Source organism: Rhineura floridana, chromosome 14 (genome assembly GCF_030035675.1).
Source record: "Rhineura floridana isolate rRhiFlo1 chromosome 14, rRhiFlo1.hap2, whole genome shotgun sequence".
NCBI lineage: Eukaryota > Metazoa > Chordata > Lepidosauria > Squamata > Rhineuridae > Rhineura > Rhineura floridana.
The window spans coordinates 1,977,365-1,997,663 of record NC_084493.1 but is presented as its reverse complement, the minus strand read 5'-3'; the positions used below and the strand labels follow the sequence as shown (position 1 = coordinate 1,997,663).

The window sequence follows — 20,299 nt, the reverse complement described above, 5'->3', positions numbered from 1 at the left end:
GGGGCACAGTCATTGCAGACATCCCTGAGCTTGATAGCCTGACTAATCCGACTTGGGATGAAGCAGCTCTTTGGTTCCTAACTTGAATGCAGCTCAGTGCTTTTCAGTCTTCACAGGCCCACTGGGCATTCTCATCGCAACTGAGGCTATGAACACACTGGTCACCCACAGCAAAACAATGCCTGGTGGGGCAACGGCCTGATTTGCCGATCAGTTGCAAAATCTCTTTGAAGCTGAATTTTTTTAAAAAATGCACTCAATCTGATCCCACCAGATTCTACAGGAAAAAGGGTCAGGGTCAGACTAGCATCGCGTGCTCTCGTTTTCAGAAGAGAGAGGTGGAGATGCATGGGAACCCGCAGAAGAAGAGGGAGTTTGTCTCCACCCCTAGTCAATGGTGGAAACAAAGCAGGGAGGTTTGAACGAGACACCTCATTTTGTCAAAAAAGAAAAGAAAAGAAATGCACTGCTAGGAAAGGTCAGTTTGTTTTCTGCTTTGTAAAACTGCGCTCATCACCTATTTCACCCATTCAGATGCCTCCCCACCACCCCAAATTCTATGCTAGGCTTCTATGGGGCCGGCTCATCCTCTCCCTCCCTCCCTCTGAGCTTTCTGTGCAGCTTTCAACTCTCCTCCTGACCTTCTCAAGGTCACCTCCTGCATCCCTGCAGCAGAGAGAAGGTGGGGCTTGGAGCAACTGACTGGCGCAGGCAGGCTGGGTCTCCTGGTGCCAAAGCAGGCGTTCAACGCTCAGGAGCGAGAGGAAAGGGAAGGAGGCTAGCAGCAAGCCCAGCCTGAGAGGGGCTCTGTCCCACTCAGCTATGGAAGGAACACTTCAGCCCCTCCCTCCTGGGATGGCATCTATGGATCTTTCCGTCTGTTCACAGAAACGCTGTATAAAGGCAGGAGGGATGGAGCTCTGAAGGGCAGATTTGCATGAAGGAGTCAGACAAGCCGCTGTTGGGCAGAGGGGCCCATGGGAATTGTCTTCCGCAGTGGCCCAAGTTTTTCCCAAGGGGCCGCTCAGTTTTCCAGGCAAGAGGATTTGTTGTTGTTGTTATGTGCCCGATCACGACTTATGGCAACCCTATGAATCAGTGACCTCCAAGAGCATCTGTCGTGAACCACCCTGTTCAGATCTTGTAAGTTCAGGTCTGTGGCTTCCTTTATGGAATCAATCCATCTCTTGTTTGGCCTTCCTCTTTTTCTACTCCCTTCTGTTTTCCCCAGCATGATTGTCTTTTCTAATGAATCATGTCTTCGTATGATGTGTCCAAAGTATGATAACCTCAGTTTCATCATTTTCGCTTCTAGTGATAGTTCTGGTTTAATTTGTTCTAACACCCAATTGTTTATCTTTTTCTCAGTCCATGGTATGCGCAAAGCTCTCCTCCAACACCACATTTCAAATGAGTTGATTTTTCTCTTATCCGCATTTTTCATTGTCCAACTTTCACATCCATACATAGAGATTGGGAATACCATGGTCTGAATGATCCTGACTTCAGTGTTCAGTGATACATCTTTGCATTTAAGAACCTTTTCTAGTTCTCTCACAGCTGCCTTCCCCAGTCCTAGCCTTCTTCTGATTTCTTGACTATTGTCTCCATTTTGGTTAATGACTGTGCTGAGGTATTCATAATCTGAAAAGGCAGACATTTCTTTTCTAAAAAACTCATTTGCCAGGCCTCCTAGCCCTGATCTCCAATTTCAGATGTATGGCAGTTGTATCTGAAAAGGCCTTTGACAGTTATTTTGCTTTGCATGATCCACCTTTCTGGTTGAATCCATACTGGTCTGTTCTGGTTGGACTGGTTTTATTTGTTTTACCTGTTTTTGTAATTATAATTGTTCTACTTGTTTTGGTAACTGCATAGTCTATGGTTGTGACCCACTCCAAGGCGTTATGGGTAAGAAATGTTATAAATAAATCTGGCACACTTGAGGGCATGGTCCTTTGCACATGCTCACCCTCTCCTTGTTTATTGCATAACACGTTCTGGGGCTATGCTGAAGAATTAAAAAGCAGCCTCAAATTAAAATGCTGCTACAGGGGACCAAACGTGAAGATGAGAGATCAGCACATGTGTGAACTGGCTAGTTTTTTAAAAAAACGCGGGGGGCAAGGACACAGGTGGAGGACAGAAATCAGATTATCCATACAAGTTTGCAGGAATAGCTAAGAGCCACTAACACGGTCTCCATGCACTTGTGTTTGTGTGTGGCACCATTTCCCACCAGTGTCGCTTAATGTTTTTATAGGATTGGGGTGGTGGTGGTCTGGATGTCAACTCTGTGTCCCCTCCAAGCCGGTGGTCAGTGGAGACTGGTGCGCATTGGGAACAGTAGGGTGGAAGGCAAAGAGGCCACCAGCATGTGAAGCCAGAGCCAATGGCAGACCAAGCTAGAAACAATGATCGATGGAGCTCCTTCATTTTGTTTCCCCCCCCATCTCCTCCCTGCTGAGTTCTACACTGAGGGTAGAGACACACTCCCTGTTCTGCTGGTTCCAGTGCCTCTCTGCCTTTCTCTTCTGGAAATGGGGGCCCATGACGCTAGTCAAACCCCGTCCCTTTTTACTGTGAAACCTGGTCAGATCAGCTGGAGTGCTGTTTTTTAAAAATTCAGCTTCAAAGAGATTTTGCAGCTGATTGGCAGATCAACCCGTTCCCCTTCCAGGTGTGGCCAATGGGAACGCTTTGCTGTAGGCGACTAGTGTGTTCACAGCCTGAGACTGAGGAGGAGAAGGCAGCTGAGAGGCAATGCCACCGCCCGGACTGGGTGTAAGTAAGGAGGCAGGCAGGCGGGGGCTGGTTGAGGGCAGGCTGAACTTGGGAGGGCCGCCTTAAGGCACCAGCCTCCGTTGCCTGTACAGGCAGGTCCCGCTTATACGGCAGGTTCCGTTCTGGACCGCCGCTGTAAAGCGGAACCCCATTCACTATAATGGGCCGCGTAGCGCAAAAATGACGCGAAAACGGCGCAAAAAGTCACAAAAGAGCAAAAAATACCTTTACAATTGAAAATGAAAGCCGCCGCATCAGCGGAACGCCGTAAAGCGCGTAAAGCGGGGCCCTACTGTAGCTTTCTATCTGCAAGATGAGATTCTGTAGTAGAAGGAACTGCTGAAGTGATGAGACCAATCTCTTTGTCAAGTTAATGGCCCTAGCCAAACCTATTAAGCACCTTTTTTACAGCTTAAAGAGTTGCCCAAGTGCAGGTGTGCTGTCTCCATAGAAACAAGGAGCTGCTGATGCTTCCAGAAAGGGGGCCAGCCCCTCCCTCCTCCCGAGCCGGAGGTCATTCTGTCCTAGGTGTAGGAGAAGGATGGGCCGGGGGGCGGTCTCCTTTGGTCTCCTCTGGAGAAGAGTGAGAGGCTTGAAACCAAGGCTATGATTTTAGGAAACTCCTCTTCCCCCCCCCTGAAAAACCTAACAGAGGATCAAGATCTGTTGGCGTGTCAATGCTGTGAGCCCTTCCATCTTATGCTCAGCATGCATGTATGTGTAAGTAAAAGCATATATTGCAAAGACACCACTGTCTCTCCAGCGAGCTTCATTCAAAGGAAAGCCAGTCTAAGTTATGCGCTGCCACCACGGAAGACACTCACCACTCAGAGACTGGGGTGTGCGTTACACTCTTTTCTGTTTCCTGCCTCTGTAAGTTGAATGCATAATGTATATAAAAAGAGCCTGGCTGCACTGAGCCAAAGGTCCGTCTAGTCAAACATCCTCTTTGCCTCAGTGGCCAGCCAGATGCTCAGATGAAGGTGTCATTCCTCCCTAGCATCTGATAGCCAGAGGTATATTACTTCTGAACATTTTGCATCCATTTGCCTGCGGCCCTCACAAACGATCTTGGCCGGACACAAAGGCATTCTGGGCATCCCTTGCAAAAAGGCCCCCTCTGCATGCAACACAGGCCTAATTTTAAACACGGGCCGTGCAATTTTATGTAAAGCTTCAGCCGCTGCTTGACTACTCTGACTCCCCCATTTCATGATGTATTTCTGCTGTTGGAAGGTGCTTTTTATGTCTGCTGCAGACGGGCAGGCTTAGAGCTGCAAGGAAGCGCATTCCTTTCCCGGCCAGAAGCAACTGCTTGAGCCTCCCACACCTCTTCCAAAGACCTCAGGGGTTGCAGAGATGTTGGCCTACGTCTTATGAATCAGACCTAATGACACCAAAAAGGATTTTTTGATTTTATTTTACTAAAGGACCTAGACTTCTGTCCTTAATTTGCAAAGTGATAACAACCATATGAAGCCTAAAGCTAGCAAGAGAAGATGGTATGGTGGAAGGCTTGAGAAAAGGCCGTCGCTCAGTGGCATGGCTTGCTTTGCATGCAGAAGGTCCCAAGGTCAATCCCTGGCATCTTCACATAGCACTGGGAAAGACCCCCCCCCGCCTGAAAGCCTGGAGAGCTGCTGCCAGCCAGTGTGGACATACTGAGGTGGACTCAGTATAAGGCAGATTCTTACATTCCTGTGTTCCTAAGAAGAAGGGCGGGAGAGAGGGAAGTGTTTTCCTCAGGTAAAGCCCAGACCAGACCATCTCTCTCTCTCCTTACATATCCCTCCTCCATAAACAGGCCTTTGGTTTAACTCCTTAATCCACATTCCCGACAATAACCAAGAACGCTTCCAGACTGTCACTGTTTTCGGCTGGAATTCAATCACACACCGGCAACTTTAGGTTGTGCATTTTTAATTGATTAGGAGATTTTGTGGAGCAAACCCGCTTTCCCCAAATGATTTGAGTTTTTGTGTTAAGGAAAGAGATGAGGAAATGCATTGGAAAGTGTGGGATAACTCTTGCTTTGATGCAGCACCATTTAACCTCCCCGCAAACAACTCAGAACGAATAGTTGGTCTCCTGCAGAACCAACAACGAGTCCTGCGACATTTAAGACATATTCACTGTGGCAAAACCGTTTTTGGGAAATAAACCCACTTTGTCCAGGCAGGCAGCTGAGTTGTCAGAGGCTTCCTCTCAAAGCCGTCTTTTGCTCTCCTTACCTTCAAGGTTCGGATATGGGAAATCCCAGACGGAGGCTTGAAACGCAACATGGTGGAGGCTGTGCTGGAGCTGTATGGGCACAGCCGGCGTGTCGGTCTTCTTGAGTGGCACCCAACCACCAACAACATCCTGTTCAGTGCCGGGTATGACTATAAGGTGAGCTGGGCAAAGGGGTTTTTTTTTTTGCTCATTACTTGGACACCCTGAGGAATGGAGGCCATGGGACACTCATCTAATTCAATGAAGCCTCTTGGGTCTAATGCATGGAGCATGTCTATGCGACAGACATGAACTGGTTTCCAGAGCTTGGAAAAGTTACTTTTTTGAACTACAACTCCCATCAGCCCAATCCAGTGGCCATGCTGGCTGGGGCTGATGGGAGTTGTAGTTCAAAAAAGTAACTTTTCCAAGCTCTGGTTTAACCATTTTCCCCTCTACCACAGAGAAATCTGGGAGCTGTAGTTCCAGGGACAGGATATTGGGGTAGGGTGGGTGCAGAAGATCACTAACAAATAATTCCCAGTACCTCACCACACTGCAATTCCCAGGATTTGTAGCAGGGGTGGGAAGACAATTAAAATGGTATGCAATTGGACCAGGGCTGTGGGTTGCAGGGAAAGGCCAAAACTCAGTGGCAGAGCAGCTGCTTTGCATGCAGAAGGTCTCTCACGTTCAGTCTCTGGCAAGGATTGGGCTGTAACCCAAGAGAGCCAGTCAATACTGAGCTAGGTGGATAATTTGATTAGACTCAATATAAGCCAAAGTCACAGGAACTCAAGGGACAATAAAACGATAGTGCTTATTTGAGCATGAACAACTATACATGTATGTTTATGCACATATATGTGCACAGAATACAAAATGCAAGCTATCCAAGCTGGGGGCGCTGTATAAAGGACAATGAAGTTCTCCAAATAATACCTGTAATAATTGTCAAGATTTCCAGGATTGTAACTCATTTCATACTTCTTCAGAAACAAACTGGAGAATTATTCATAGATGGCAGCCATTAGAGCCTCAATGTTTTTCTTCCCAAAGCTTGCATAACATGTATTTTGTAATTTTGTAAATTTACATCGTCAGGTCAGGCTGGGAGAGACCCCCGCTTGAAAACCCTGGAGAGTCGCTGCCCATCAATGTAATACTAAGCTCGGAGGACCAGAGGTCTGATTGGGTACAGGGCAGCCTCCTAGGTGTGAGCGTGCCTGTTTGCTGTTCCTGTGTGTTTTTAGGAAATATGTTTTTAGCAATATTTTATTTGCTTTCAAAAATTATGTTTGTTTCATTGGTTCTGGCTGTTTTGGTGTTTTAAAAGCTGTCTTGAATGGCAGGAGATAAATATCCCAAATAAGACATATATAAGCAAGACATTGCAGCCGACGGTGAGAGTCTTCCCTTTGTTCTGCCGTCCTTGTCCTCCTCAGGTTCTCATCTGGAACCTGGATATTGGTGAGCCTGTGAAGATGATCGACTGCCACTCCGACGTCATCCTCTGCATGTCCTTCAACACTGATGGTAGTTTACTCTCCACCACTTGCAAAGACAAGAAGCTCCGAGTCATAGAGCCACGTTCTGGCAAAGTCCTCCAGGCAAGGAGCTTCTTCCGTGGGCCAAAACAGATGCAATGTGGGACAGCCCAAGATCCAGCTTCCTGACTGTTGCTTAAGCTTCAGATCAGCTGCAGAAGAGGGGGTGGTGGGGGTGGCTGGAGTGCTGGGAGGGACACAAGATGTAATGGGGGCCACCAACCTGGATGAATTTAAACAAGGATTGGACCAATTCATGGATGACAAGGCTATCAGTAGTTGCTAGCCATGAAGGCTGTGTTCTGTGTCCACTGTTGAAGGCAGTATGCTTCTGCATATCAGTTGCTGGGAACCACAAGTGAGGAGAATGATGAAATGAGCTTTGCAGAGGGATTTTAGTGGCCACTGTGAGAAGAGGATGCTGGAATAAGATGGATCTTTAACCTGATCCAGAAGGGCTCTTCTTGTGTTTTTATGTTAACCCTCCCCCCCATGCCATTTCTCCGATCTAAATGGCCCCTTCCAAAACAGCTACAGTATAATGCCTCTCTTCCCCCTCCCTCTGCAAATGGGGCTGATAGCAGCTTCAGGGAGGGGCAATTTCGACTGGAGAAGTGGCACGAGAAAAACGATCACTCCGCTCAAAATTGGATCCTTCCACGGCAGCTTTAAATTTAAAAAGAGAAGCCAAGAGATCCGATCACAATTAATTCATGTCCTGTATGTTTTGCAACCTCCATCTTAATTGCAAGCTGCAGGGCTTAATCTCTTTGGCATCTGGTGTAAAAAAAGAAAAAGAAAAACTATCCTCCTAGGGCAGAAGGCAGGCAGAGCAAGTCAGCTCTTGCCCTGCGGGATATGTTTTCGTAGGTAAGAATGCGCAACTCCTTCTTCCGACAGTAACGTTTCCACGAGGGATCTTTTTATAAGCATCTTCCTGTTTTCATAGAAAACAGACTTATCCGTATCAAAAGCTTCCTGGTAGCTTGGTAAGAATACTTCTACCACCAATGGCAGTACGCAAATGTAAACATTACCTTCAGATAAGCAAAATTTCAACGGAGAGAATAGGAAGAATTCACCGTCTGCAGTGAATTATGTGTGGCTTTAATACTTTATTGATCAAAAGTTGCCTTGGATGAAATAAAAACTGGTCATTTTGAATGGCATATTTGTGAGACTGTAAATCAACCTTCCCCAACCTAGTGCCCTCCAGATGTTTGGGAGTTGTGGTCCCAAACATCTGGAAGGCACCAGTTGGAGGAAAACTGCCATAAGCAATTGTGTGCATCAGTTTGAAGAGAGAGCTGGAGGCTCTTTACCAGCTGCCAGGAGAGTTGTCGCCTGCCTGGGTAAATGTTGGTTGTCTTTCCAGGAAGCGAATTGTAAGAACCATCGCGTGAACCGGGTTGTCTTTTTAGGAAACATGAAGCGGCTTCTAACGACGGGTGTCTCTCGGTGGAACACGAGGCAGATTGCCCTCTGGGATCAGGTCAGACAAAGATATTCCTTTCCTGGTTCCGGTTATTTATTGGTCGCCTTTCAGGACCAAGCCCTCACAAAGCAACACAAAGAGAGTAGGATACAGGGAAATAGACAAAGGAGAGATAATTCAATTATGTCAACAAAATTCTCTTAGGAAAGGCCATAGTAAAAAGGGGAGTTTTTACGGCTTCCTAGAACGCCAGGACTTCAGAGGCCAAACAAATGTTAACTGCAAGAGACTTCTACAGCTATGAGGCCTTTACCAAGAAAGCTCTATCCAGTGTGCTTACTTTGGGGAAGGGCCACAGTAGCTCAGTGGTGCCATACATCTTGCATGCGGAAGGTTCAGTCCCTGCTGGCATCTCTTTGTCCCCTGACTGAAACTCTGGAGAGCCACTGCCAGTCAGTGTGGACAATACTGAGCTAAATGGACCAAGGGCCTGACTTGATATAAGGCAGCCTCCTCTGTGCCTAACTAATCAATTTCCCCTGCAGGCACACAAGCAAGACCTCAGGCGCAGGGGCAGGGTTTTATGGGCGCAGGTAGTGTGTGCGGTAATCAGACTATAGAAGGCCTTTAAGGTTAACGCCAGTACTCTGAAGTGCAAATCGTGCAAAAGTGATGTCACACGCTCAGATCTTCCAGCCCGAGGTAAAGCACATGGCAGTCTGGAGGTAATGTGAGGGGGAAGAGAGCAGAAAACAGAAAGGATCCAGCAAAACTATAAGGTCCTTTTTGGGGGGTATCGTATCACCTCTTATCACTTGTGGGCAAGGTGGCCCCTGAGTTGTGGAACAGCCTCCCCGAAGAGGTACGCCTGGCGCCTACACTTTTATCTTTTCGGCGCCAGGTAAAGACCTTTTTATGCTCCCAGGCATTTTAATTTTCTTAACCATTTTAATCTTTTAATCCGTATTTTTAATTTTTGTCGTATTGTGTTTTTGTAGTGTTTTTTGTTGTTTGTTTGTATATGTTTTTATGATTTTTATTATGATATATGGTATTTTATCTTGTTTGTTCACCGCCCTGAGAGCTATTCTGCTAAGGGCGGTATATAAATTGAAATAATAAATAAATAATAAATAAGATGTGCTATAGTCCCTCTGTAAGCAAAGCACATACTTGAAGCATAGATGGTCCCAGCTTAAGTTCATAGCGTCTCCAGCATTGGAAAAGGCTCACAGCAGCCTGTCACTCTGGAGACTGGCTACCAGGCAGAGTAGATGAGTCTGAGTCCACTGGCCCATCCACCCTTCCCTAGCCTGGTGTCCTCTTCGTGCTGGCTAGGACCGATGTGAGTGGCTGTCCAAAGCGTCTTTCTTTACATTTGTAATAACTTTCCTAGTGTCGAGGCCATGAATAAAGCAGGCTTTCAGCCTCTCGTTTTCTGACTAATACTTGTTTTGATTCCTGCAGGAAGACCTTTCCATGCCCTTAAAAGAGGAGGAGATTGACGGCCTATCTGGGCTCCTCTTCCCTTTCTACGATGCGGATACCCACATGCTGTACCTGGCTGGCAAGGTGTGCTCGGGCTCCGCTGTCGACCCCAGGACCCTTCAGAGGTGGAGGGGCAGACTGGGATGACAGAAACCTGACCTTTCTGCAACTTACTGTCCACCTGAAGGCACTTCAGATCCACTCCCCAAGAAGGGAAATTAACCAAAGGCACCCATCAGTTCATCTGGATGATTAATCAAAGGGATTCATATTGCTGTAGATTAACATTTTGGGGTTGTTTTTTTCAGGCTGAAACCCTCAACACACATACTCAGAAATAAGTTTTATTTAAATTAATAGGACTTGCTTCCGTGTAAATGAATGAAGGCTCAGTGCTCAATGCAGTTTTGTGTTTGTAAAAGGGGAAAGGCCAATGATGGGAGTTGTAGTCCAAACCACCTGGAAAAAACCAGGTGAAATTAACCGTGCCATCCTCTTTTTCCATGTAGTGACATGCCCAATGTCCCCCAAACCTCCTGACTGCACCTTTCCCTTCTCGCTCTCCCCAGGGAGATGGGAACATCCGCTACTATGAGATCAGTACCGAGAAGCCGTACCTCACTTACCTCATGGAGTTCCGCTCTCCAGCCCCACAGAAAGGCCTTGGTAAGGGGGTGTTTACCTTCTGCACCAGAGTCTCACGGGCGGGTGGAGATGGGGGAAGCGCTTCTTCTCAGGCTGGCCTTTCATCTGCCCTGCCATTCCTCTTTCTCCCAGCTCAGAGGCACTCTCTGCTCCTCTAGCCATTCGGCCTTAGCCCCCTTTCTTCAGCCCACTGGCGCCTGGTGGCTCCGTGTCACTGGGGCAGTGGAATCCATTTCGGGTTTTAGTCTAAACTTTCAAGGAACGCTCAGACTAAAACCCAGAGTGGATTCCACTGCCCCACTGACATGCAGCCACCAGCTGCCATTGCCTCAGCATCTTCTCCTGTAGTACTGCTGCCTCCCAGGCCCTCTTCCCTGTTCTTAGCCTCTCTGCCTTTCCAGCATCTTGGCCTGTTTTGCCCCATCCTTCATCCCCACCTCAACCCTGGCAGTCCCGTGCCGGCCTAACAGCTTCTCTCAGGCCAAGCTCAAGGTTCTGGTCTTCTATGCAGCTTGGGACCAGGATACCAGAAAGACCGTCTTATCTCTTATATACCCAGTTGATCACTGCGTTCTGCAGGTGAGGGCCTCCTGCAGATACCATCTTATCAGAAGGTCCATTCCACACAACATAGGAAACAGACCTTTAGTGTGGTGGCACTGACCCTTTGGAATTCTGTCCCCTTAAATATTAGACAGGCGCCATATCTATTATCTTTCCGGCGCCTACTGAAGACCTTCCTCTTTCAACAAGCCTTTTAAGCAGACACCATATCCCAATTTGCATCTGTGTTGGAACTGCTTTTTAAGAAGGTTTTAAAGATTTTTTTAAAAAAGATGTTTTTAAAGCTGTTTTGCTTTAATACGTTTTTAAAGCTGTTTTGTTTTAATATGTTTTAAAGTTTTTGGGTTTTTTAAAAGATTTTTAGAGTGTTTTTAGTGATTTTGTTTGTCACCCTGGGCTCCTTCTGGGAGGAAGGGAGGGAAATAAATAAATACATACATACAGCACCAGAGCTTGGAAAAGTTACTTTTTTGAACTACAACTCCCATCAGCCCAATCCAGTGGCCATGCTGGCTGGGGCTGATGGGAGTTGTAGTTCAAAAAAGTAACTTTTCCAAGCTCTGCAGGACTCTGTGTTGCAGTTGTATTGCTGGCCCTTTCCCTTCCACAAGCAGTAAGTTTATGAACATTCCCAGGACGCTGGAGCAACGCCTTGGCCGGTGTCCAATGATGGTGGCTGACACATTTGAACCATATAGAAATAGAGGATGGTGTTCGATGCTAGTGCTACTCAGAATAGACCCATTGGCATTATTAGACATGACAAACTTAGGTTCATTAATTTCAGTGGGTCTACTCTGAGTAGGACTTAATAGAATACAACCCAGAAGGTGCAACTAGCAGGAGTTGTCTTGCAAAAAACAGTGGGGGAATCTATGGGGAGAGAAAAAAGGAAAATACAAAATTGTCATAGGACCGTTGTGTCACTAAGATGCCATATTGAAACGCCATTGTGCAACCAATCCAAGGATTTAATTTTCCCTGTTCTGTACGAAGCAAAAAGTGTCACTTCTGCTTAAACCTGCCTTTGCAGGAGTGATGCCAAAGCACGGCCTCGATGTCTCTGCGTGTGAAGTGTTCCGATTCTATAAGCTCATCACGTTAAAAGGGCTTATTGAGCCCATTTCCATGATCGTGCCAAGGAGGGTGAGTATCTGGGCCTCGCTGAAAGCAGGCCCAGCTTTGCTCTGCAGCTTTGAACTCTGTTCCCAGTTCACACAACTAGAGTTGCTTCCAGAGGATCTGTGTATTGAGTATTCATCCTGATTTGTTTGCCCAGAATTTGCAGGAAGGTTAAACAGCACTGGCTGTTACCTGAGCATACATTCGCATTTGCTTGTGGGGAGGTTATAAGATGTTGCATCAAGCGTCCCCCCAGCCCACATTCCCATCATTTCCTCGTCACTTTCCTTGTAGCAAATAGCCCAGTTTGGGGGGCAAGTGGGTTTATTCCACAAGGGCACCAAATCATCTATAATTGCACAACCTGACTGTGCCAGTGTGTGACTGAATCCCCCCTGCAAAATAGCCACAGCCTGGAAGGACCCTTGGTTGATGTACCCTCCAGAGTGTGCCACGCTCCACCTGGCCTTCAGCAGGTGAAAAGGAGCTACATGTGATTTGCCTCTCCAGAGAAGGGCAGAGGAAGCCAGCAGGGGCTGGTGAGCCACTTATTTCTCCTTAGGGGAGTTGGACATCTGGAGGGCACCAGGTTGGGGAAGCCTGCTGTGCCTTAAAATGTGCTGACCCTTGCCGACCCTCTATGCAAAATCTTTGCTTTCTTTCTTTTGTATCAATGAGTGCTCAGATGCCTTTTCCTGTGTTTGTGTTATACAGATGCAAAGGAGGATTATAATTCAAGCCAATTATTTTTACACAAAGCACTGCGGGGCCCATTTGCCTCACTCTTACTCCTTTCTCCTTCACACTCAGCAAGCCCCAATACCCTCTCTTAAGCCTCTTGTATCTTGATTGCCTCTCCCTTCAGGCTGTAAACACACTGAGCCGCCTGAAGGACTCCTTTTCTGCAGCTGCATGGAGCTGGCTCTTCAGGGTAAAATGGATGAGCTCGAGAATGCTCTAATGCAGCTTTCATCCCAAATGGCAACCTGACAAACAACGTTACCCTCTATATTGAAATGCTCATAACTTTGCTTCCATCAGAGAAGGAGCCAGGAGGTCAAACTCCTCATGGGAAAAATAGCAGCTCCTTTTTTTGGGGGGGGGGTATATTGAGGAGTTTAATTATTTTTGCCATATCATTTAAAACCCCTTTTGATTCTTTGCCGGGCAAGTTGGTACTTAGGGGGCTTACAGACAGGGGCTTGATATTCACAAATGGGTCATTGGCAACATTTTTTTAACTTATTGGATTTTCCCTGGAAAGGGTAAATCTGGCTTCAAGGGGGGGGGGGCATATGGGTTGGCATTTTGATGCCAACAACATTGTATGGATGATGCCCAAAATCTGCATGCCTGAGAAACAGCCATCCCAAAATAACCCTGTCTGGAAGCCTCCTTACTAATTATTTCAAAGAGGCTGTTTCTCTTCTTTCTGCATTCTAGTCAGAAACATACCAAGAAGATATTTACCCAATGACTGCGGGAACAGAGCCTGCCCTCACCCCGGATGAATGGCTGAGCGGAACGAACCGGGGTAAAAGCACAAGCGCCAGGATACGGCATCATACAACAGTTCATGTAACAATGGACAACCTGATGTAAAATCAGTCACCACCGCCAAGAAACGACTTGAACTTTTTTTATATTAAAAAACCCACAAGTTTTAAACTTGTCAGAAATTTGACATCAAGATATCCCTGATATTTCCAAATGTTGTGCTTCTAGTCTGGGTATTTTATCATTTAAGCATCTGTTTCCAGATAAAGAAATGCTGAAGGCTGTTCTGTGAATAATCGATATTCTGATGCTTACCTCCCCACTGAAATTTGTTGAAATTCCATCCTGCTACACCTGTTTCCCTCTCACACACTCACACTTGTTCAAGTGATTAAAAATCAGTCTCAAGAGCCAGTCAAGAGTCTGTCAGAGGCCTTACAGTGCCAGGCAGATCCCCATTGGATCCATGGGCATCCCCAGAAATTTTTCCAGGGGTGGGTGTGGGTTCTGGGGGGCAAAGTGAAACACTGAAAGGCAGAGCAGGCTAATTTCTTACAAAAATGAGAAGAATAGCGCCTGTACATTTTATTTATTTATTTAATTAATTTGTATCCTGCCCTTCCTCCCAGCAGGAGCCCAGGGTGGCAAACAAAGTGCTAAAACCACTTTAAAACATCATAAAAACAGATCTTACAAACAGATTTCTACAAATGCTAGACACTTGGTTTTTTTTAGAAAAATGAAAGCTGGGAATCAGGAGGGATTATGGTTCATCCGCGAGTGGGGCAGTGCCCCCCTCCCCTCCCACCTGCATGCTCATGATAGGGCCCCTTCTGTCACCTGAGCACTACTGAGGTTCAGACTGCAGCACTACCTTCTGGCCAGTGGTACGAGCGGTACCAAAGCTCATCCGAGGGTAGACTTGTGGCTCAATGTTTTGGAAAGCAGCCACAGTGGCAGAGCAATGAAGGTGCCTGGGCCCTCCTGTTGCTAGAGCCTCCAGCCTGAGAACGCTGGCACTTTGCAGTACCTTAGACTGCACCTCTGAGATTCTGTGCTGCTTCCTTACCTCTCCAAAGCACCTCCTGGCTTGCTTGTGCTGTTCAGCCAACCTTGTTGGAAGTTCCACTGGAGCTGCTTAGGGAGGATAGAAGACAAAGTAAAAGTAAAAGACAGCTTGACTGAATTCAAGCTTTTCGTACCAAACCCAGAATATAAATATGTGGTAAATTGCTGAAAGTAGTGGAGATTATGTGCTTGGTTCTAAAAACTGTCTCTCCAGCCCAGCCAATTTTGTTTTAGCATTTGTTATCTCTTGCTTTGGTTTGGTTTTTAGATCCCATATTGATGTCCTTAAAGGAAGGCTATAAGAAAACATCTAAAGTAGTTTTTAAGGCACCCGTAAGAGAAAAAAAGAGCATTGTTGTTAATGGGATCGACCTCTTGGAAAATGTGCCCCCCAGAACAGAGAATGAGGTAAGGAATAAACAGCTGCTTTCTGTTCAGATTGAAATGTATTAATAATTATTATTATTGTGAATAAACAACAAGAACAATGGGTGGTATCCAATTGACCTGCTCCGTCAGCGCCAGGATTTCAACTTGCGCAGCAGAACTTCCCTTCTTCTCGTCCCTCCAACACCATCCCTAAATCTGTACTAGGGGTTCCCCCCCTCCGGAGTAGATTTGGGGAGGGGGCAGTTGTCTGCAGAGAGGAGGGGGGAAGTTCCATTGCACAAGCGCAAATCCTTGCACCTATGGAAAACATTAGTTTGATACTGCCTAATAGTGACAATAACAATACTAATATTTAATTGTTGCAACTTACAGGACACAAACAGAAGTAACAAGAAACATTAAAACCAAATATAAAAAACAGCAATAAAACAAGACTTTAAGTGCTCATCCAAATATATATACAGTAGGGCCCCACTTTACAGCGCTTTGCTAATACAGCGCTTTGCTAATACAGCGCTTTGCTAATACAGCGCTTTGCTAATACAGCGCTTTGCTAATACAGCGCTTTGCTAATACAGCGCTTTGCTAATACAGCGCTTTGCTAATACAGCGCTTTGCTAATACAGCGCTTTGCTAATACAGCGCTTTGCTAATACAGCGCTTTGCTAATACAGCGCTTTGCTAATACAGCGCTTTGCTAATACAGCGGTCTCAATTAGATGTAATTAGACTAAAGCCCCACTCATACGCCGCTTGTTCCGCTTTTACGGCAGTTTTCAGGCATTGCGCGCCATTCTATTCAATGGGTTCCGCTTTACAGCGGTTTTCACTTTACAGCGGGGGTACAGAACATAACCCGCTGTATGAGTGGGGCCCTACTGGAGAGAGCGAGAGAGAGAGCATCCTACTCACCCCACTTAAAGGATGACCACAGAAAGAGGCCACAATCATAACGAATTATCTTCCAAATTAAGGACCAAAGGCCTGGGTAAATAAAATGTTTTTGCTTGAAGGATCACCAGTTTCCCATTCATAACCATCCCAATTTTAAGTCTCATGGACTTCGTAGGGCCAACAGGACACAGCAGAAAGAAATGTCCTTGCTTCTTCACCCCCACCCGTTTCCAACTTTGGTCCACGCAAACTGAGGTCCCTCACATACCAAAAAATGGTTCTCTGGTGTGACTATGGTCAGGTGCAGAAGAGGTGACAGCCTGAAAGAGGGGCATGAGGATAGTCTCAAGGGCCGTGATACAAATCTGTGGTGTGATCGCTTTTGGATATTGTGTACTGTTCCGGTCACCTCACTTTAAAAAGGATATTGTAGAGCTGGAAAAGGCTCAGAAAAGGGCTACCAGGATGATCCAAGGGGATGGGGTGGCTCCCCTCTGAGGAAAGGTTACAGTCTTTGGGATTTTTCAGTATAGATAGAAGGTGAGTGGTGGTAGGGACATGTTAAGAGATTATGCATGGTGTGCAGAAAGTGGACAGGGAGACATTTCTCTCCCTCTCTCATAGTACTTGAACCCAGCCAACGAAGCTGAATGTTAGAGGATTCAGGACAGACAAAAGGAAGGACTTTAAAAGACAAATTCACGGAGAACATGGCTACCAACAGCTACTAGGCATCATAGCTATTTACCTCCGTTATCAGAGGCAGGATACTTCTGCTTCTGGGGATGAGTCGAAAACCAGTTCCATTCATGTCCTGCTTGCAGGCTTCCTATAGGCACCTACTTGCCCTCTGTAGGATGCCTTTGGTCTGATGCACCAGGGCTGCTCTTAGGTGGCCTACTGCAAATATTTGAATGTCTTTGCTAACCAAAACATACCAAAACACTATAATCTTTGGAACAGCAGCACGTTGAGCCCACCTCTCTTTCTCTCTCCCACCCTCCACGTCAAGCTTCTCCGAATGTTCTTCCGACAGCAGGATGAGATCCGGCGGTTGAAAGGTGAGCTTTCGCAGAAGGACATCAAAATCCGACAGCTACAACTGGAACTGAAAAACTTGCGCAACAGCCCGAAGAACAACGAACTCTAAAGGACGTTTTCTAAACAAACTTTTTGTTTATACCTGCTCTTTAATTTTACTGTATCCACTTAACACACGATATGAGCCAGAGAGCCCATGGGCAGCCTTTTGGGTTCACCTGCTAACTGGAAGTATGTTCTGCTGTGGTCGATTTCCTAGTACTAAAAGAAAAGCGTTGTCTGTATGATGTAACTGAGAACTACTGCATGAAAAGAACAAGGGACCCAAGTATATCCCAGGTTTCTCTTGGAGTAAAAAGAGAAGTCAGTTTGTTTCTTGATGCAGCAAAGTTAGGGGATTAACCAAAAGGGCCCACAGTTTTTCATTCCATCCTTGATCATTCAGGGGAATGAAGAGGGAAATCTGTGTGCCCTGCAGAAAGCAATTGCATTTCTTAGTCTTAATATTCTTTCTTTTCCTATGCAAAGTGTGACTGACAATACACACTGGGTACAAAACTGAAATTCAGGTTCATGAAACTGGAAGGTACATCGATGAGCTTGAACATTAAAATTCATCCCCTTCTCCAGGAATGTGCTGCACAAGCAAAGAGGTGAACCTCCAAGATTCCCTTAATGCTGCAGACAATGCTTGGGGTTAAGGCCATGCGCTGCTTTCTCAGTATTCCTAAAAATGCCATTCCCTCCCCCTCCCCCAAATGGCCACTGGCATCACTTGTACAGTGGGGCCAGCCCCACTTTTGCTGTAAATAGGTGGCTTGTCTATGCATCAGCCTTTGGTTGGTTGTCCCACCAAAACAGATGGTGCTTGCATCAGCTCTAAGAGATACCAGCTGGGTGGACCTTTGGTTCCTAACCATTAACCCCCAAGTCTTCACGGATTATAACACTTTATTTCTGTCCCTCACATGGCTGGGAACACATACACAGCCGTGCAAGATTGCAAAGGTTTTGAAGGAAGAAGCTCTCACTGGGGACTGAGTAAATCTAGGAGGATGCCTTAATACCAGATCAGGCCATTGGTCCATCCAGCCCAGTGTTGTCTACACATACTGGCAGCAATGGCCCTCCCCGGTTTCAGGCAGGGAGTCTCTCCTAGCTCTACCTGGAGACGCCGTCGGGGATTGAACCAGGGGCTTTCTGCACGCCAGGCAGATGCTCAACCACTGAGCTATGGCCCTTTCCCTGGCTCAGGCTACAAGATGCCTGAAGCCGACTGTATTCCTGCCCAGCTTTTTCCCAAGGCATTGCTAGGTCACCCTCAGCAGCTCCCGGCAAGGCTGTGCACGAGGCAAAGGGAGGGGCCAACCTGCATCCTTGCCTTTACATTGGGTAGCGTTTCTAAGCGAAAGGTTGCTGAGTGGGTGCTTGCTGCAAGTTGGGTATAAGCTGCTGCCTCAGCAACTGGGACATCCATGGTGCTGGCTGTAGTGCACTGAACCTTTGTAGTTAAGAAGAGTGGCCCTCGCCCCAAATCCCCAGGCAATGACTTTGAGCATCCTAGCAAACGCCTGTTCTTGTTGGATTCCTAGGTCATCTCTCCAAGAACCCAAATTTGTCGAGGGTTTAAGAGAACCCCAGCGAACTGGATCTTGGAATGAGAGACACACGTTAAATGGTAAATCTGTCTTGACTTTCTCAGCATAAGTACAGCATCCTGCCAGTGGGGTGAGCTTAAAACACTTCACTTCCTCACTGGTCATTAATCAAAATGGGACTGCCCACTATGTAACTTTGTGAATGATTGGGGGGGGGGCAGGTGGGATCCAAGCAGCAACAAGATTGCTTGAGGAGCTTTTAGACAGAGGCATGCCCCTCCTTCCTTGCTCAGAAATAAGATGATCGTTTCACCTATGGAATCCTGATCCTTAAAATTGCCCTTCACGTGCAAAAGGGGCAGGGGAGGGGAGGAGAGAGAATATCTCATTACTGAAATTACTTTGCCCCCACTGGGACTGTCCTAGAATAAACAGGTTCACACTTGTAGTCTTGAGTGTAGGGACCCAGTAATAGGGAGCTATCATGAAGCTATATCCTACATAGAGAACAGTGGTGGTAAAGGTAAACCTTCATGTCTGCAGTATGAGGATAATTATACCGGGACCTACCTTACAAGGTTATTGTAAGGACTGATGAAATATACTGCGAGGCAATTTGAATGCTCAAAAAGTGCTATGTATAAATGCTACAGTTAAATACATACATAAAGCTTGTAATTCTGGGGCCAGAACTGGTAGGAAAATACTGCCTCTGAAAAGGCCAACACATGCAATTTTGACAAAGATGATCCCAGGAGCCTGATCTGGGAATCATCTCTGAGCATGTTGGGTTGTTGGCATGCAGACAAATCCTTTGTCTCCAAAGTCTTATCTTAAAACCATTCCAGACATAGCTGCTGGCGACCCCCCACCCCTTCTTGGTCGCAGCAATTGTTCCGGTAAGAGGTTGTGGCTGCAAAGTGCAAGCTGATGAAAAGGGCAGAGGTGGCTTCGGGTTGGAGGGAGGAGTGAATTTGGACAACTGCAGCTTCTCCCACAGCGATGAGAGAAGTTCCCTCTCGGACACCACGGCTCATGGCACCGAGTCCTGCCGGACCTCTTCTGCGTCCCCCACCAGCCTCCTTATGTGTACAATCGCTGTTCTTCAAAATTAGACCCAGGTTGCAGGAAGAGGTTCCACATACTGCTCATTCACATGTGGGTGCCTGCTCCCCCCCCTTCGTCTCTAAGCACCAGCCAGGCAAGTGTGATGGCTTCTCTCCCTCCCTCCCTCCCTCCGTCCCGTGCTCCTCCACCCCAAACCAACATTTACATTGCGTTCTGTGCCTAACACTGACCCCCACCCACCCTGTCCGCCATCCTCCATTTCAGTGTTCTCTCACTCGCTTATTATTTATGCTGCCATAAAAATAGCGACAAAATAAAAAAGTTACCAAGATACCAAAACCAGTTGGTGGTAAAGTCTCCTTTTGCCTTCAGTGAGGGGTGGGAAGCTGATCCTGAGCAACTGCGGGTGGAAAGGTGGGGGAGGGGAAGGAGGGAAAGAGAAATGGTGCAGGGATCACAATGATACATCTGTAAAGCAGCCCCCCCACAAACTGGTGTCCCTGCAAGTGCCCCCAACTCCCATCATCATATGGCCCATCATATCACATCAATTGGGAGTTGTAGTTCAAAACATCTGCAGGGCACCAGGTTGGGGAAGGCAATTTCAAGTCCTCAGCCAAATATTGCACTCTTGTAGAATTAAGGCTGGCTATTTCCTACACACACCAGGTTAAAAGTCTTTACAAAAAAAAGCTGTCTGAGCTAGGCACCACCGCTACATAAAGGCAAGGAAAATACATGCGTATCAGACCGAAAAGGTCTATCCATCTGGCATTATGTTTCTAAGAGCAAGGAAGGCAGAATGGAGATGGGTGCACACAATTGGTCCCCAACATCTGGCAGAGGTATCCTGCTTCTGTACACGGGGAATCCATTTAGCTATCATGATTAATTTTGAAATAATGCTTTAAATGTTACTAAAAATAAATCAGAAATAGGTTAAAAAA

General features: G+C 46.6%; 1 protein-coding gene across 3 annotated transcripts in view; it reads left to right on the top strand.

Moving 5' to 3' along the window:
- The window catches only part of CORO2B (coronin 2B), a 72,416-nt gene extending 52,738 nt beyond the window's left edge, over positions 1-19,678 (top strand). For all 3 annotated transcript variants that reach the window (XM_061594848.1, XM_061594847.1, XM_061594849.1), the window contains 9 exons: positions 5,023-5,172; positions 6,441-6,605; positions 7,918-8,034; positions 9,445-9,549; positions 10,035-10,131; positions 11,708-11,820; positions 13,240-13,330; positions 14,630-14,769; positions 16,658-19,678. In XM_061594848.1, coding sequence (XP_061450832.1) covers positions 5,023-5,172; positions 6,441-6,605; positions 7,918-8,034; positions 9,445-9,549; positions 10,035-10,131; positions 11,708-11,820; positions 13,240-13,330; positions 14,630-14,769; positions 16,658-16,795 — 1,116 coding nt within the window. In that variant the 3' untranslated portion in view covers positions 16,796-19,678. The remainder of the gene's footprint in view (positions 1-5,022; positions 5,173-6,440; positions 6,606-7,917; positions 8,035-9,444; positions 9,550-10,034; positions 10,132-11,707; positions 11,821-13,239; positions 13,331-14,629; positions 14,770-16,657) is intronic.
- The last annotated feature ends 621 nt before the right edge of the window (positions 19,679-20,299 follow it).